The following is a 19,960-nucleotide window of genomic DNA, read 5'->3' on the forward strand; positions in this document are numbered from 1 at the left end:
TATCTCTGTGATTTTACTTCTATGTATAAGAAAGACAATGAAGAGCAGATCTAACATCTTTATCAATAGGGGTCTGTAAAAATTGAATTAAATTAGAAAGAGGGAAAAAGAGTTATTAAATAAAGGTGAAGATTTCCTACCCTTACTTAAAAAGCATCATTTCTGAGTACAAGTAGCTTTGTTTACTTTTAAATTGCCCATACGCTAGTTTGTCTACATGTTTATGCAGTAAGTACATCTTGAGTGTTTTCATGAACGTTGGGTTAAGCATGCTAGGTGTTCAGGAGAGGGAGAATATGGTAGTGACATACAGCTTCCTTCCCCAGAATGATAGGATGAGGGTGGGTGGCTGGGAAGGGATGAGAAGGTGTTGGATCTATGTTCATCTAGTACTTACACCAAAATTTTGAGATTAGTATTTTATACACATAAGAGACCTAAGCCTCAAAGAGGAAAAATGTTCAGGATCTCAGAACTCATCTCTCCAGAAGCCATGATTTCAAGTGTCTACAAAAGCAAATGCCTTTTCTAATTTGCCACACAAAGGGAAGAGGCTGGAAAATACCCTAAGTCCTCATCCAGAAACTCTTCTTCCATAGCACTTACCACCTTTAAACATACCACCCTTTTACTTACAATGTCTTGGTTATTACCCATCTTTCCCACTAAGATATTAGCTCCATGAGGGAAAGGATCTGTGTTCTGTTTTGTTCACTGGTGTATGTCAAGAACCTAGAACAAATGAAATAATAAGACTTAGAATTTGATAGCACAACAGGGAACCTATAATCAGTAATAATTTAATTGCATATATTAAAATAATTAAAAGAGTATAATTGGATTGTTTTTAACACAAAGGATGCTTGAGGGGATGGATACCCCATCTTTCGTGATGTGACTATTACATGCACATTGCCTGCCTGTACCAAAATCTCATGAGCCCTATATAGACACCTACTGGGGATGCCCAAAATATTTAAAAAATATTTTAGTTTTCTAAAAACAAGATTTAAAAATTTAAAAATAACTTGATACAGTACCTGGTACACAGTGGAAAGTCTAAAAATTGCTGTTGAATGAATTAATTAATCCAGCAAATACCAGGTACTCCGATGCTAACTGGGCACTTTCCAGGATGGGTCTTAAATAGTGAAGGAGACAGACAAGGTTTCTGTCCTCAGGAAGCTTACGTTCTGTGTCTGTGAGGGACACAACATGCCATCAAATAAACAAAAGATGGTTTCAGATAGTGGTAAATGCCTCAAAGGAAATAAGGTGTTTTGACCAAGTGTGGCAGAGGTGAAAACAAGGGACACATCTCTGAAGAAATAACGTTGGTGGGAATGGATGAAAAAGAGTCAATCATGAGAAAATATGGGACAAAATCTTGTTGCAAGAGCAACAAATTCAAAGGCCATCAGATAGAATGGGCTCACCATGTGACAGGAGCATCCTGGAGGTCAGTGTGGCTGGAGCAGAGTGAGAAGGAAGGAGAAAGTTGGAGTAGACAGGAAGCTGCTTCATATGGGGTCACATAAACCATGGTAGAGGTTTCAGTTTATTCAGGGACACCATTTAGGGGTCTATTGTAATGTCCAGATGAGAGATGATGCCAATTTCGAGGTGGAAGTAGATACAGAGATTAAGTTGAATAATTACAGATATAGCTTGAAGATAGAACTAATGTGATTTGCTGATGGATTAAATGTGGAGTAAGGAAAAGAAAAAAAAATAGGGGTGACTCAGGTTTTTGGCTCGAGTAATTGGATCAGTGGTGGCCGCATTTGCTCAGAATGGGAAGAGTTCAAGAGAAACAAGTTTGGGAAAATAAAACTGAGATGTCTATTAAAATATCTATGTGGAGGCATCAAGAGTAACTGTATATATAAATGTGAAAATCAAGGGAGCTGTCAGGAGTAGAGTTGTAACACTGAACCTTTCCGGCATTTGTGTGGGAATTAAAACCATGGGAACAAATGAGGTCATCCAGGAAGAGTGTAGAGAAGGAAAAAAGGTCAAAAATGGATTTTTGAGGTACTTCCACATTTAGGTAGAGGTGGAATATGAAGAACCAACAAAACAGCCAAAGAAATAACAGCCCAAAATGTAAGAGCAAAACTAGGTGACTAGTAGTATAAAAACCAAGAGAAGAGAGTAATTCAAGAAGAATGGAGCAGTCAATTGTGTTGAAGTCCCACCAAGAGATTGGTAGTAATATGAGAATAGTTACATAGTCACTGGCTTTGACAGCAAGGTCTTAGTGACTGTGTCAAGATCAGTCCTTGGAGAAATGGGGATGGAAGGCCAATTGGAGCAGGTTGAAGAGTGAATGGAAGAGAGAAAGTGGAAAGAAATATGTGCTGCTGACTTTTTTTAAGTTTTATAATGAAGGAGAATAGGAAATTGAGTGGTAGTTAAAAGGAGATATAAGGTCAAAGGTTAATTTTTCAATATTGAGAAGAGACAGAACATGTTTGTATGCTTTTGTGATTGGGTCAATGAAGAGAAACAAATTAATGACATAGGAGGGAATAAAATAATAAACAATTATAAATTAATTGAGGAAGGAGAGCCCTTGAAAAGAAGGGATAGGATCCAGGGCATGGGAATATGTGCGTGAGGAGAGATGGTTTGTCTCTGATAGGACATTTCTACTGGAATACACACGTGTCTCAAGCACACACATTTGTATTTACACATCTTGCAGCTCTCGTCAGCAGTAGAAGGATTTGTTTGAAATGGAAGGGAAACTATTTCTGGAGGTGAATAATCGGAAGTGTCCCAAAATAATGAGCCATGCTGACTCAGGTCCCTTCCTGTAGTCCTGCCCAGATCAATACTTAGATACTGGTATCTTCCTTAAAGTCCCTCCTTGTGCTTATTTTAAGTCATTGCTAAGAGCATTTTTATTTAAAAAAATTATAAGCCTGTTTTGAGTATCTGCTTGTTTCCATATAAACAAATATAACTACACAAACTCAGCATTGTTCTTCATCAATTCAAGTTGGAGGGAAAGGATAGGCTCTGGTTAGAAAGAATTCTCCACAAACCACAAATATTTATTGTCAGATTGGATGCAGCTGATCACCAATAGCAAACAGTTTTATCGTCTTAATGTCCTATATCCTCCTTTACATAAACCAAAAGATTCAAACAACCCATTGGAGACACTGGACACCCCCTCACCCTCCCTCTCCTCCTTCTTCAGGGTTTCAGCTGTATAGTCTGTGGAAAATTACTGCTTTTATTCAGAACAGTCTCTCACAAATGAGTCCCTTGGAGTAACTAAAAGATGGAACATGTTTGCCTTTTGGAAGCCCAAGGCATTGGCTGGTTTTGTGGATAGGATGATCTGATTCCATAGAAAGAAGTGCCTCGAAGTTGCTTTCAGTAATTAGAGTGCCTGTGATGTACAAACAGGCAGGAAAATGGAAAAAACAAGAACAATCCCACTCTATTGAACAAATTGCTGTCCCATGAAAGCAAATGTTAAACATTTCCTACAGTTACGTGTGCAAACATTCCAATTTATAAGAAAAGATTTTTCCCAAAGGGATATGTTGACCTTTCCAAGTTGAGCTGTTCAGAAAAGAGGGGAAAAAATGCAATGCACTCAGATGCCAAGCGTTTCTGACATTTGTGGCAGAAGAAAAAGGAAGTCTGTGATTTGCATTTATCATTTGCCCTGCCTAAGTAGTGGTTGGGTCTGATATGTCTTCCTCTTGAGGGTTTTTCAATTTGAAAGATTTGGGGTAGTTTCCCATTTCCATTTTGGGTCAGTGAGCACTTGAAAAAATTTTATTTCCTTCCAATCTTGCCGGCAAAATGTGCACAATGAGGCAGTAGCCTAGGAAATTAATAGTTTATAACAAATCTTGAAAGAATGTCATCAGACTCTCAATTGTCCTGAACAAAAACAATTAGAAAGTCCAAATAGAATAAAACAGGCTTGTATCAGGTAATTATTTTAAACCCACTGGATGTACTGCTGTGCACTGATTTTCCCACAATCATAATGATTGTTATAATGGTTACAATAACTTAAAAGAATTTTAAAATTTAAAAAAGGTTTAAGTGCTACTTAGAAGAGTTTTTGTTAGAAGATTGAAATATTTTTAGTAGCATTCAAGTTTGTTAAAAGATGTACAACTTTAACGCGTATTTTAGACATTTAAAAACTCCAATATATAAAACACATACAAATGAGCATACAGGCTGGAAGCCCTGCCACTGACCTCCCCCTACCCCCTGCGCGGGTCCTGGTATTACTTCTGAGAATGACTTGCATGTCATTTCCCTATATACCAGGTTCTTTGAAAACTTTCAGTTCATGTAAGATCTCATATATGAAAACTGTTAATTGAAATACTGCTCTGGTTAATGCTGAAGATATGTTTCTCTATTGCCCTAAATAAGGAATGCTTAACAGAATTGTTTTCTAAACCTTTGTTACAAAATTTGTCTGCCAGTGCTCTATTGGTTTAACTATGAAGAGGACCTCATTCTCTCTCCCTCAGATTATAGAAGCCATGTAAGTATCTGGGACTATCATGATACATATAAGATGACGATGCATTATAAAATCAAGTCTGACTCACCTTGTGAATATTAAAAGTAGGTATCATGGCTTCTCTAATTTGATGGTGCAGTTAAGAACCTCCTTCCCCTTCCTCACAATTAAATAGCTCACAGTGTTTGAAACGGTTTGCCAGCCTCACTTTCTACAGTAAACAATAGGTGCTGGCATTTTAAACTGACCTTTAATTTTTCTGAACCAGCACATTATTTCTAGCTTGTTGGTTGTATACAGAAAATGAAAAATGAAAGCAGACAATAATTTTTACATCTCCCACTGGAAGTTGTACATGGACAAGTTTTAAAAATGATCGCCCATGCACTGTCTCACTCTATAAGGGCTCCTTCTAATCAAGACAGATTAGGTAATTACAAGGTTCAGATGCACTGCAGAACCTCACAAAGCAATAAAAGCACTTGTATTTTCACATTTTAAACTTAAATGTGACAAGTTAAATATATCTGTATTCTTATGCACATCTTCACTTAGCACTGCAATAAAATGCTGAGTTAATTTCAGAGGCCACTATATCTGATGATGGCGTTTTCTCCATAAAATAGGTAAGCACTGCGTTTATTCAGGAATAGTCAACAGGTTTGGAAATGGCATTGCTGTATAAGAATTCAAATTAAGGTCTGAATATTTTAACAAATAAAACTAATCATGGGCAGTAGTTAATATCTTATAAAGAGCCAAAATTGCTCCAAGAATTAAGTCAACATACTGATCAGAGTATGTCCTTTGAATTTTCTACACAAAGAGATGTTCTCTTCTGTGCCATTCATTCTCTCAACCAAAACCTAAAGACACTTGCTAATAACTGACAAGGTCAGGGACAGTTTGTAGCAGGAAGGCCTCTAGGTACAATACTGGTCTGCACATGCATAGAACCTGTGGTCTTGACCTCATTATAATTATGACCCCATCAAGTGAGCTAATTGGCTTATTTCTGCAGGTGTGTGAATATAAACCACATTTCATTTTGCCTTATCTGACCCAAATTAACTGCAAAATACATAATTATATGGCACTGATATTCAACAGTTGTCATTTATATGAAAATAAAAACCAAGCTAATTTTCTTCATATTTATTAAATTACTAGAAAACACAAATTGGTATTATCTTCTATAATTTGTAATGCTATCTTCATTAAGAACTAGGAGAAACTTTAAAAGGCTTTTTGGCAGCTCATAGTTCCATCAAGAGAGGCCTTAGAAATCATAGTCCACATAGACTATTGATTAACCACTATTATAACCTCCTCTCAAAAGCTGCTATTTTCCATCCCATTAATCAAGTACACAATTTATTTTCTAAGCCTTGGTTTCCTTATATGTGAAATAAGGGTAATATCTCTCTTACAAGATTGCTAAGAGTCACTGATATAATTAGTCAAAGACTCAGACTTACAATAAATGTTCTCTGTCTTGCTAAATTTCAAGTTCAATTTAAAGATGTGTATAAAATACTGCAAAATTAGGCAACTTCTCCCACTCTTTGCAGGGAAGGCGTTGCCAATACCACTGAATGGTGAGATGTGGGAAGTATACAGGGCCTCATACCAACTTCCAACTATTGAGTGCTTATACTGAACACTTACGTACAGTCTCAATCCTTACAACCACTATTTCCATTTAAAAGACTTGTAAACTCCGGCAATTTGTTTAATGCTGTACTAGCTCTACGGAAGCTCTAAGAACTCTGGGAACCTCTCAGAGATGGTGTGATCTGATCAATGTACATAAGGAAAGCATCTACCAAAAGACTCCCTGAAAGGAAGTCCCCTGAAAGGGAAGGCTGGGATAATCTTGGACTGGCTGCAGACTTTCAGTGAGCTTCTCTGCAAAAGTTTCCACTGGTGAACGAGCAGTGTCAGCAGGGGGTATGAAAGGATAGAAACAAATGTGTTGTATGAGGGTAAAAGACGGTCAAGGAGGTCCCTAGAATAGAGTGTTTCTTCAAGCTATAGAAGATCGAAGGTGTCTGGTGAAAAAGCATTTTACTAGCTCTCAAAACTTACTCTGGTTATTGAGTATGCCCAATGGTCATGACCAAGAGGGATGGAAGATAAAAAGTAGAAGGCAATGTAAAAAAATCAAAATACAGTTGAGTACAAAAGGAGTGCCTAGCTGTTGCTGTAAGCTTGGGATAGTTTTGGTTACATTAAAGTGAAAGGAATTACACAAAGAAAAAAGTAAGTCTCTTCATATTGTATTAGGACAGATCAGTTCAAATTTAAAAAAAACTATGTAAATGACAAAAACAAGTGTATTAGCTACTAAATATGCTCTTCATGAACCTACTATCTTCTTCAGCCCTCCAGTTCACCTGAGAGGGTATAAGCTCCTTCCCTGGAACAATCTGTAGGCTCTAGTGCACTCCCAACCTCCCAGCATGGATCCATTCAGAACCCTAACTGTCATGTTTGCTTACACACCTAAAGATTTCCTTTGAGCAAGGGGCTTAAGGAGTATGAAAATCATTGTTGATTATTCCAAATCTGAACTTCATAGGATCAAACAAGTTGAGTATGTTAGCTCTGACTGGCTCAAACCATCCTTTAGGAAACATACCATTCTCAACAAAATTCAAGCTTTTTGGAACACTGACTATGGTTAGGTTTACACCGTGGTGGTAGCTTGTAGTGTTGGAAGCTCGATCCAGATGCTGATTTCTCTAGGTACCTTCTGCCCAGTCACCAATCTTCATCAAGAAACAACCTAGAAATAATCACCCAGAGGCGAGTGCATGTCAAAACTGAGAAATTTGGATGCAGAATTTAAAACTTTCAGTTCTAAAATATCAACTCAATTAAACATGTTACAGGAAATGGCTAGAAACTATGAAATTACATTAAAAAAAAAAACACAAGGTAAGTTTCACATGTCTTTGATTACTTGTTATCTCAGTACATGAAATGCACAATTTTGGTAATGGTTAAAATGTCACTAATTCTATCTAAGCCTACCAGTATTTCTTATTACTTCTAATAAGCATCTAAAACTGACAATTCTTTATTGAAATCAATAAAACAAAAAATAGAAACCGTAAATTTAGTAGCTAAAGGAGACAGTATGCTACCATGAATTGTTTATCATATGCATTTAACTCAGTGACTACTTTTGGGACCAAAATATACCCAAGTTAATACAGGAATTTAGTTTACACATCAATAGAGATAAAATAAATTCCAGAATTGTTACCTATTCTTTCCACAAGAAAAATATATTTCTTCCTAATTAATCATACTAACTATAATTTCTAACCTCTTTATTTTTAAATAACCAAAAACCAAAAAGCCAAAAAACAACAACAAAAAAAACCTCAAACATATGAAAATCATGACCAAAGCAAACTTAAATACTTTTCAGTTACTGGGGAAAAGCAATACAAGTAATTGAGCTAAAGGAAGTTTTATCCTTTATGAACTCCAAATTTAGACAAGCCATGTTGTATTCCCATAATAACTAAATATAAATACAAAGAAGGAAGAGAATACATTATTAAAACTTTGAGCCCAGTTCTATTTAAGTTGGGAGTTTATTAGCAGAAATTCTAATGAATATAACTGGAAATATAATTTGGGGCTATAACAAACTCTGTATCAAAGTTAAATTTCATCTTATTCTATAATCACATTTAGTCTGGAATCTTAGGCTAAGGGCTTAAAGGGTTCTCATTGTATAACTTATGATTTTTCTATAAAATATCACTTTAAGTAAAATAAATTAGCAAGGTTTGGCCTGTAGAGTATCTATCACATTTTAAAATCTCACAGAGTGTTGATTCTAGGCAGTAACTTAGTAAAAATCTTTAAAAATTCTAAAATGATAGGAAAATCGAGCTGGATGCATTTCAGTTGTGATGAAAAGGTTAATGGGATTTTAAACTATCAAGTCTACCTTTCCCCTATAAACACAGTATTTAACTATTTCCTTAAGACTATTTTGGAGCCAATCAACAGCATAAATAAAAGATTATTATTCCTACCTTTATTATTTAATGAATCAATAATGTTATCCTAGCCAATAACACAGGTAACCTACATAATGTCGGACATCTAAAGCTAATACAGAAATCATCTACAAGCTTTGAAATATTTGACCTGATGGCTTTATGCATTTGTAAATTAATGGCTTTTGGGATGGAGGAAGAACTAAGGCACTCAAAGATACCACAACATCTTAAAATCTATAGTGAAAGGAAAAAACTACTAATACTAGTTCTTAAAACTCACAAGTTATAATGTAAAACAAATGTCATTTTAGTTGATTTTCAATGTTTATACATGCGGTATAAATTACATGTATGACATTACAACACCAATCCAAAAGAAAACAATGATGTACAAAATGTTTATGATAAATAAAATTATTGCATTTAATGTCATTTTCATGAAATGAAAATCATCAAATTCCTTAATGTTGTATCAAACGTAAACAATACCAGTTCAAATTAGAGAGAATGTATGTCAACACCAACTTTTGACAAAAATAAGAAAGCTAAAGCCCTACAATTTATCTAATTTAGGTCAGGTAACCATGGAAACAAAAGAATATTAAAATTATTTATTTTATCATTATGCACATTGAAGGAAATCATAACAGACCTTTTCCACCATAAAATTATATACACCCATTTATTTAGCTAGAAACACTAGCTTGAGAGGTACTGATATATTCCATTTGTGATACTTTCTGTACAGCAAACAAATGTCTTATATTTGGAGCACATTGAAGAAAACATTGTCTCAAGTCTTTTTTGTTTTTTTGAGTCTCAATCACTAAGAGTTCAAGGTACTTTGGGAGAATCCTGGTGTCCTGGATGGCTTGATCAATGTATTAAAATCAAGCAGTGTATATTCTTAAAATACTCTTACATCCATACAAATGTTGCTAGAGTTGTGGAGCTGAGATTTCTCCTACTGGCATGATAAAATGTGAAGAACATGTGTTATGAAAGTTTCACACCAATTTTATTTTGTTCCTTCTTCATTAGCCGTTGTGCTTCCTTTTCCATTTTCTTCCTTTGTTGTTCGGCTGCTCTCTTTTCTCTGTCTGCTAGTTTCTGCTGTCTGAAAAGAAATATATTTTTACTTTTAGAAAATACTACACAGGTAAAATGGCAAATAAATTCTAGAAACAAATAGCAGTGCCTTTTTATCACCACCAAATAAAATGTTGAAAGTCTTGAAATCTTCTCACTAACTTGAAAATTCCAAATATTTTCAAAAACAGGATTTCTCTTAGTTCCTAGAACATGACTTGTGAAGTAGAAGAAATATTATCTCTATTTTACAAATAAGTAAAATGAGGCATAAAGGCTACGTGACTGGCCGAAGTCATAGGATTAAGTACGGGGATAAGAACCCACATCTTCTGACACTTCTTATTCAGATTATCTCCATTTCGTAAAACAGTACTTCCATTGAACCACATCTTTTTCTGGGGATACCATTCAGAAAAGCTTGATATTGAGCTTGATAATCTCCTGTTAATATAGTAGTTATAAACAGCCAGTATTTAAAGAGAATGATGAACACAGCTGAACAGAACACATGCTCCAAAAAGAAAACGGAAACTTAAGATACACCTTCCACCTAGAATCTAGAAATAAATTTCAAGATTAACATGTGACTAACTCTACCAAAGAGAAGAGTGGTGGGTATTTAATCAAATACTGCATGTTCTCACTTATAAGTGGGCGCTAAATTATGAGAACACATGAACATATAGAGAACAATGCATACTGGGACCTACCAGAAGGGAGGAGGTTAGACAGAGGGAGAGGATCAGGAAAAATAATGGATATTAGGTTTAATACCTGGCTGATGAAATAATCTGTATGACAAACCCCCTTGACACGTTTACCTATGTAACAAACCTGCACATCCTGCACATGTACCCCTGAACTTAAAAGTTTTTTTTTAAAAAAAGAGAGGTAGGTATTTACTAATTACACTTTGTGAAACACATAACCCTTCCTTACTCTTTCCATAACTCCACTGACCCAGACTCACTCTCTCTATCTTTATTGATTGGTTTATGTAGGGAGTGGAGGTAGGAGTGGGATGATGAAACAGGACAGAGCAGAGTGAACATACGTTGGTCCTGGATCTGAAGGGTTAGGGTGTGAGAAAATCGTTCAAGTATGCAGCGTTGAGGAAGGAAGCTACAGGTCACAATTGGGCATGGAATAGGCAACATTACGTTATATGCAGAAAAATCCAAAGTGGATTATCTATGTCTGGGGGAGATCAATACTGACTACAGTGAGTGAAAAGTATGTACAGTTTTCAATCATAAACAGGAGTAGGCAGAGTTATGGATGACCAAAATTCAAGAAAGTAAAGAAACTATTTTTGGCAACATTTTGACTTTTGCTATCAATTTCTGAAGAACAGTTTTAAAAAATCTATTTTTCATCACTCTGCTCATGTTCAAGAAAAACTAATAATCTGAACTAAAAATGTCAAACCAGAAGAAAAAAGGAAGGTAAGGAAAAAACTATAAAGGGCTGGCTAGGCTATAAACAAGTGAGATAACAAAGTTTTGACCTGGTTACTAGCTAAAATAATATAAGGGCTGAGCACCTCAAATACAAAAATCCAAAATCTGAAATGCTCCAAAATCTGAAATTTTTTGAGGGCTGACCTGATGCTCAAAGGAAATTGTCACTGGAGCATTTCAGATTTTAGATTTTCATATTTGAGATGATGAACCAGTAGTAGAACACAAATATTCTAAGGTTTCAAAAATTTCAAAATCTGAAACACTTCTGGTTCCAAGCATTTTGGAAAGGGATACCCAATCTGTATCAAAAACAAAAATGTAAAAGAGACAACATAAGAGATAGCTGCAGACGACAATACATTTTACCTATCCAGATTCATGCTGGGAATTATTAAAGTACCAGAATCATCATTCTTAGCAATACTGATCACAGTACTGGCAGCATTTTATAGTGGCAATAGGAAAAAAGCTCAGAGTTAGAAGATACGGAATGTGGATACACTTTTAAAATGCTCAGTGTCTATTCAGGGGCAGTAACAATGTACTGACGCCTCCATTTCTCTTTGGCTCTACCTATGTACTTGCAGCATGAAGCATGTCTATTGCAGATTAACAATCTCACTCTCCCAAGCTGTCCTTAAAGGGTAAAACATTAAGTTTTTAAGTACATTTTTTTCATTTGTCTTGTTTTGTTAGGGGTTAAGAGGCTATAATGAAAAAGAAAAGGTTTTTGTACAATGTTAAGATATTTGTGAACTCATGGCATGAACTCTACAGTGAGATTACCGTATTTAAAAAGGACAGCCCCCTTCCTTTGTCTTTGCAGTTAATGGCACTAATAATTACTAGAATCCCCAAAATGTCTTAAATACTCAGACATCTGTATTTATTATTTACTTTTTAAAATAACACTGAATTTTAAAGAGATGATTTGTCTTTTTTGATGATCCATGCAATATCCTAAGTGTTACAGTTCACAATTTAAAAAATATTCCCTTTATAAAAGATAAGCTATACTGACTAAATAAGAACTAAATTTTAAAAACTCTCACAATTTTCCTGACTGAATTTTGAAATGTCACTTCCCCTAACCAGCAAAAAAAAAAACAAACGAACAAAAAAGGACTTGATGTATTTCAAACGAAAAAAAACCAAAAACTTCAAACAAAATTCCCAGTTATTTAGCTGCACCCTCTGCTGGTTGTTCAAAGTAACTGTAATTTATTGACAAAGCCAAGAAAGGAAAATACAAAAATGAAATCCGTTTTTTTGTTGCGAGTCAGATAAAGAATAATTTGTTTGCTATTCCTATGATAAAAACAATCTAAATTTTAAAATAAAAAAATTATATTGCTGTATCTTACTATACAATTTTAAAAATGCATAAATTATTTAGATGTATTTAAATATCTGATTTTTAAAAATCAGTAGTCACCAGCTCTCCCTTAAATTTTCTCTTTACTCTTTGACCTAACGTAGCAGTACTAAGAAATATGTTTGCTGCCCACACACAAAAAAGAACAACCAATAAAAATGAACTTTAGAACTTCCGGAATAGTATTTTTTGTAGAATGGGTAGTTCATCTAACACATAGGGCTTTCACGGACATCATTTAAGATATATGTACAAACGTACAGTGTCACATAAGTTATTTTCATTCAAATGAGCAGTGCTGGGCACTATGCTAGATCATGAGGAAATGGAAGTAAAGTTGTAACTTCTGATCTAGAGGAATATCAAGCTTGCAATATGATATGTATCATATGTATATAACCATATATATATATAAAACTTTTTATATACATGTATACATAACATTTCATTTGCCATTAATTAAGTTATTTTGTTCCTACAGTGCTTAAAATTCTTGGTTTCCGTGAGGTTTTAATCATATAAAATAGTATCTGCAGTCTGAAATACAAAAAAAAACCCAAAAAACTCCATATTATTTAAGGCTCAAATGAAGAAAAATATATTTGGCAGAATAGGCTCCCTTGACTTGAAACACAGGAGGGAAGAAATCTAGTTCTTCTACTCAGGTTGCAATATAAATGCCACTCAAATACCTTAGAACTTCTTCTGCTTGCCAGGCTGCATCTTCTTCTTCTTCCCATGCATTGGTATTTTCTTGCCAGGTATCTAAGTCACCTAATTCAGACTACAATGAAAAGTAAAACAAAATTAAGAGAGTAAAAGTCATCCTTTCTCCACATAGCCGTCAAAAAGAGTATCTTTTAACACGTAACTTAGAACCTGTCATTCTGCTGTGTCTTTTCAGTTTCCTTACCCTGTCCTATACAAGGCACAAATGATTTTGCTTTTGGCTTGCCTAGAACTGATGTATGACTTTCAATGCTCAACAGTCCAAGGCAAGTCCAGCTTTCTTCTTTATTTTATGTTTTATGGGACACTCTCTTAAATTTTCTTCTTTGCTGTACTTTATTTTGAAATGAACAAGAACAGAACATTTCTTTGGTTTCTTTCTCTTCTCAGTAAGATGAGGGAGCTGGGGATAGAGTGACAAGAAATTGATTGATCCCAGACTGAATCAGAAATCCTTGACTGGACTAATCTGTGCTGAAAAGAACTGCAAGCTGAAATGTAAAAACTAGCACATTCATCTTCATTTAAGCATATGTAACTTACCAGAGATTTTTTATTGGCACTTACTATGTCAATCCTAGGCAAAAATGACAAATCATGCAAAATGTACCTTTATTGAAATACTTCTATGCCATGCTTCCTTTTCCCAGTCTTTCTTACCTGGTATCATCTACTGGTCCCTACCTCTATTTCCCAAGGCAGACCTCCAAAAGTTCACTGTTTTCTTTCAATAACTAATGAAAATGGTCATGCTGGACTGTTTAGGTAGGTTTGGAAGTGACTGTGTGTAAAATAACTGGTACCAATCTGTGAACAGATTTATTTAATATCATATTGTTTTAAATACTTACCCCTAAAAATGAAATAGAATGTTTTGAGCTTTCTTCTTCTGACAATATATGTAATACCATACTCTGTTAAAAATTATTAAAATATTTCTAATTGTTTAATATACATTTCTGAAAGGAGCATTTTTAAAGCTACTGAAAGTGCAAATGACAGCTTTGAAAAGTACCAAGCTATCCTCTTGACTGCAGCAGGTAGAAATCTTGCCTTTTCTTCTCCCCACCTCCTTGTTTTTTTTGTTTTGTTTTGTTTTTTTGTTTTAGGAATCAGCATTTCACTTTGCTGCCCAGGCTGGAGTGCATGGTGTGATCATGGCTCACAACAGCTTCAAACTCCCGGGCTCCAGGGATCCTCCCACCTCAGTTGCCCTAGTAGCTGGGACTGCAGGCACATGCCACCACAACTGGCTAATTGTTTTTTACTTTTTTTAGAAATGAGATCTAGCTATGTTGTTCAGGTTAGTCTTGAACTCCTGACCTCAAGTGATCCTCCTGCCTCAACCTCCCAAATTGCTGGGATTACAAGTATGAGCCACTGCACTCAGCTGCTTTCTTTTCTCTTTACTAATTTGACAAGATTTAAAATTGTATCTTGTTATTTTACTTTGTTTTGTTTGAGACAGGGTCTCACTCTGTCACCTAGGCTGGAGTGCAGTGGTGTGATCACGGCTCACTGCAGCCTCGACCTCTTGGGCTCAAGCAATCCTCTTACACCAGCCCCTCCCAAGTAGCTGGGACTATAGGCGCGCACCACCACACCCAGCTAACTTTTTTAGTTTGGTAGAGGGGAGATTTCGCCATGTTGCCCAGGCTGGTCTCGAACTCCTGAGCTCCAGTGACCTGCCCACCTTGGCCTCCCAACGTGCTGAGATTACAGGCATGTACCACCTCACTGGGCCTATTTTGAGCACTAATAAGATCAAGCTTTTCTTCAAATTAGGTTATGTCTATTTCTTATTTGTAAATTTCCCATTCATATTATCTATTCTTCCACTAAAGTAAGTATTTGACTGTTAGAGTAAATAAAATATTTAGATTTTTTAAAAAAGTGAAACTATAGAGACCATTAAAAAGGGTGGTACTGATCCTTTAGTAGAGATGGCCTTAGTAAAAAGAAAAAGGGAGAAAACCATTGATAGATCTGTCTACATAAAAACTAAATACACCTGCCCAACAAAAATATCCAAACCAATTGAACAAACTAAAATAGTATAAAACGTGACATTTATCTTTAGTATAAAAGAACTCTCACAACAATACGAATGATGAATTCTAGAAAAAAATAAAATGTATAGTTTAAAAGAAGAATCTAATTTGTAGAATGAATGGTAAGTTATTTTTGGTATAGAAAACAAAGTCCAATAGGTTACCATCCTCTCCTATGCAATGCCCCTTCATTCTGTCTGCTTGGGAGGAAAATACGTGGAAACAGCAGTGGAGACATTCTCCATCTACCCTACTTACCCCTTCTCAACTCTGTAAGTAGTTGTATATTTACAACTTTACAATGAGCTACAATAGTATTATAGTATTATATAGGTGGCAAATATTGCTAATTCAGCGGGTAGGATTAAAGCATTTCACCAATACGGATCAAACATATATGAATAAAGTTTAATTTTGAGATGTATAAAATAAAAAATTAAACATTATAATGCTACGCTATTCAGCTAAGTATCTATGGTGTATGTTCATAGCATCATGTAACTGCATAGGAATTATCAAAGTTTGTAATTACATTGATATGTGTGATCATTTATTTAATATCATGTCTCCCCTACTAGAATGCATTTTTCTGAGGCAAAGACCCTTTAATGCCACAGGGTCTGGCTTTAGTAAAAACAATGTTTTTACTCAATGAATTAAAAATATACATATACATGGGTCACCTGGGGAGAGGGGCCTCAGAAGCAACTATGCAGTTTACACAAATAAATAAAATACATAGATTGACAGACAAATGTAGTTTAAAAATACGTCCACAACTTCTTAGACATTCCTTCCTTCAAGAGGTGGAGGCTTGCATGTGGGCTGGATTTAGTGGCTTCTAAAGAAATAACGTGGAAGTGACAGTGTATCACTTATAAAACCACATCACAAAAAGGCATTGTGGTGTCACCCTCACCCATGAGCAAGTGCTCTCACTCTCTTACCACTTACTGGGAAAATCAGCAGTTACGTCATAAAGAAATTCAAGCAGCTCCTTGGAGAGGTGCACAGCAAGGAACTGAAGCTTTGTGCAAACAAACAGCATTAATTTGTCAGGTGTAGAAGTGAGCTGTCTTTGAAATGAATCCTTCGACCACAGTCAAGCCTTCAGATGATTGAAGACCCAACCCAATGACTTGTCTGCAAACTCATGAGAAATTCTGAGTTAGAACCACCCAGTTTAGTCACCTGGATTCCCAATTCACAGAAACTGTGACATTAATATTTGTTATTATTTCAAGTCACTGAATTTGGAGTTGTTACACAACAATAGATAATATAATCAATCAATCAATCAAAGCATGCTTAAAGCTTAGGTAGGTAGGGGTCTGGACATCTGTGCTTTTAAAACACTTCCAAAGCTGATTTTGATATGCTCCCAAGGTTGAGAACCTCAGCTGTCTACTTCTTTCAAAAATTTTTCCTTTAAAAAGTTTCATTTAAGTCAAATCATTTAAAATTAAGTCATACTTTGAATGAAAATACACTCTGTGAAGAAAACAATTCACAACTCACTTTAAAATAATCTACCATTAGGGTGAATCTCTCATTTTAAGGGTAATCTCTCTGATGTTCATATTTTTAAATAACATTGTGTCTATCTTTCACGTGTACAATGAGACCTTGATCTTAGTATCTAATGTAATTTACAATCTCATAAAAGGTTAGGATTGGTAAAACTCCAGATTAACCTCTCTCGAACTGCTAAACTTATTTCAAAGTTACAAAAACATAAATACTATGTTAAACTCATTTAGATTTTATTCCTCTGCTTTATAGAAAACAGAAACAAAACGAAACCTTTCCCTAGAACCATTAACATACTTACAGACTGATGAATAAAAGGCAGATCTTGCGTAGCTGCTAATCTACTAGAAAAACCTGTGCTCCCATCTGGGATGCCAAAATTCAATGGTTCTCTCTTCTTAATAACAATCTGAAAGATTAATTGAAAAATAATTATAGGGATATTTTACAAATCACTACATAAGAATAGACAACCAAAACATTTTGTAATTACTTAAAATATTTCTTTTTAAAATTTACAACGTAAAAACTAAAAAAAGTCTGTAAATACCAATATCCCAGGCAATTGTTGTAAAAATCAGTTACATACTAAGAAAAATTGTATTTCACTTTTAAAAATTAATACAGTCTCATTTTCTTTCTTCCTCTCCTACTTTCCCCAGACCCCAAAATATAATCAATCACTTTTAGTTACTGTATTAAATAAGAACAGGTATCATATCCTGCCAATAGTATAAACAACTCTCCCAGCATGTGAGATACCTATGAATACATTAACTCATTCAGGCCAGTAGCATCACAAAATACACTTACATGATATGTTGGTAGCCTTATTCAAAGCATTTCCACTCTAATTAATTTAATAAGGCACTATAGTGTAATATACTAGCTTCCTACTGAGAGCAGCAGTATACTTCCACAATACAAGGTATTCCTCTACTAAGAAACTCACTTAAAGAATCCTTTAAAAATACACAATTTAATGTGTTTTAGCATTGAGAAATTTGGACAACTCAACAAAAAAGAATGTAAATGTTATCAACCTAGACAATGTAAATATAAATGTATAGCTGAAATCAGTTGAGAGAAAGAAGGTGAGGAACAACTGCATTATAAATTGTGAAATAATGTCCTAATTTTTATAAAGTGTGTGTAAATATATATATACACATATATATATATATATGAGATCACATTTTCTATGTTTGAACAGGAAAGTGAGCTTTAAGTGTGTTTTTCTGATATAGCAGAGTAACTGGGAAATAAATCTTCATTTACCATAATATTAATGTAATGGACAATGTCTGTTACTGGTAAACAAGAAATGGAAATATAATCATATTATAGATAGATATGGTGACAAACACTTGAAGAAATCCAAACAGAAAATTATTGAGTGGCTGCTTCTTGGAAGTAGAACTGGCTAAGAAGAGTGATAGGTCAGAAGTCTAACTTTTCATTATAAGTTCTTCTACATTTTTTGATTTAAAAAAAGTACATGTAGTATTTTGATAAATGAAAAGGAAAATACTCAAGCATTCTGCTTTTTCCAGTAATTCCCTGTATCTCTAAATGATCTTCCATATTCAATTCAAAAGAGATTAAATAATGTATAGATGACTAATACAAACTCACAATTATTCTTAAGTTCTTAGAGTCCTCCATCAGTTTTATAATGGTTACAAACAATAAAATCCACTTATCAGTCTGTAGATATTACTAAAGTATGAACTTCTTAGAACTCTTATCCAATTCACCTTAGTCTCCATGGCAGAGATTGGAGTCTAGAATCTGACATATAGTAGGATTTCGATACATGTATAAATATAATTTTAAAAGATTTGGGGTACAACTTACTAGAACTATGTCCAGGTCATTTGAACATATAAAATTCTTACTTAACACGACAGAAAACAAACAACAGATAGTTAGAAATAGGCTTTCTAAGAAATGTGAACTGTATAATCTAATTTTAACTATAGGAATCTAAAAAGTAGTTTAATCTCCAAAAGCATAAATCTTAACATACTTTCTGAGTTTTCCTAATAGTTGGTGTCATGTCCTTAAAATAGTCAGGTTCCAGTTGTTCCAAAGAATTTTGTTGTGTTGCCACACTCCCATTCCCTCCTTCGATCTTTACACTGGTGGGTGCATCTTCATCCCAGGAAGTCCACTCTTCAACATCTGTCTAAATTTAATTGATCAACAGTATCAGCCACAAAGGGGCAACTTAATGAACATTTCATTGATGATTTATTGGAAAAATGGACTTTAAAAAACACTGGTTTTCACACATTTTTGACCCACAGGAAAATACACATTTTATATCGCAGATCAAAACTTGATCAAAAGTTGAAAAAATACAAGACATTCTGATATATTATGTTCTATTTTATTCTATTATGTCTATTAAAAAACAAAAAACAAAGTAAAACAAAAGCAAATGTTCTGAAAACTGAACTGACATTAAAACTACAACCCATAGAAGGACTGGACATTTTCACCTAAGCCTAACCAGATTGATCATCTGATAAAAAATACCAAGCTTCTCCACATGATTTAAATAAGACAAAGTCTCAAAGCATAGTATTCAAAATGTTCATGAAACAACCCAGAATTATTCAGCACATAAAAATCAATAAATCTTGATTTGCAAGGTTAAGTTAATCAACAGATACCAACACCAAAATGATATGTTGGAATTCTCTAAGGCTTTACAATAGCTATTATAAAAATGCTCCAACAAGCAATAGCAAACACTTGAAACCAATGAAAACAAAATAGAAAATGTCAACAAAGAAACAAGATAAAATGAAGAACTAAATAGAATTTTCAGACCAGATAAATTTAACAACACAACAAAAATCAAAGTAATTTCTATTAATATATTGTTCTAGGACACTTACTCAATTTTTCAAAAACAAAACAAAACAAAACAAAAGAACAAAGAAAAATCTACCTGCTTAGGAACTGATGAATAATCAACTGTAGTTGGTAAAGTTATTTGGTCTCCACTTAATTTCCGTCCTCTGCCAGATCTGAAACAAAAATGAAATAATTTATTTCAAGAACTACCAAAACAAGCAAAGTAAAAGCACTATGTATCTGGTAATTTAAGGCTTATAAAACAAGATCTTTCTCAATTTTATGATTATTGATTTTAATAATTAACAGTTACTCATTAA

General features: G+C 34.4%; 1 protein-coding gene across 4 annotated transcripts in view; it reads right to left on the bottom strand.

The window, feature by feature from the left end:
* Positions 1-9,131: 9,131 nt before the first annotated feature.
* EBAG9 (estrogen receptor binding site associated antigen 9) overlaps positions 9,132-19,960 on the bottom strand; it is a 1,013,262-nt gene continuing 1,002,433 nt past the window's right edge. For all 4 annotated transcript variants that reach the window (XM_050801388.1, XM_050801389.1, XM_050801390.1 and 1 more), the window contains 5 exons: positions 19,735-19,813; positions 18,805-18,963; positions 17,077-17,184; positions 13,158-13,249; positions 9,132-9,652 (listed from right to left, as the gene is read on the bottom strand). In XM_050801388.1, coding sequence (XP_050657345.1) covers positions 9,532-9,652; positions 13,158-13,249; positions 17,077-17,184; positions 18,805-18,963; positions 19,735-19,813 — 559 coding nt within the window. In that variant the 3' untranslated portion in view covers positions 9,132-9,531. The remainder of the gene's footprint in view (positions 9,653-13,157; positions 13,250-17,076; positions 17,185-18,804; positions 18,964-19,734; positions 19,814-19,960) is intronic.

The sequence above is a fragment of the Macaca thibetana genome, chromosome 8, assembly GCF_024542745.1.
Source record: "Macaca thibetana thibetana isolate TM-01 chromosome 8, ASM2454274v1, whole genome shotgun sequence".
Classification (NCBI taxonomy): Eukaryota; Metazoa; Chordata; class Mammalia; order Primates; family Cercopithecidae; genus Macaca; species Macaca thibetana.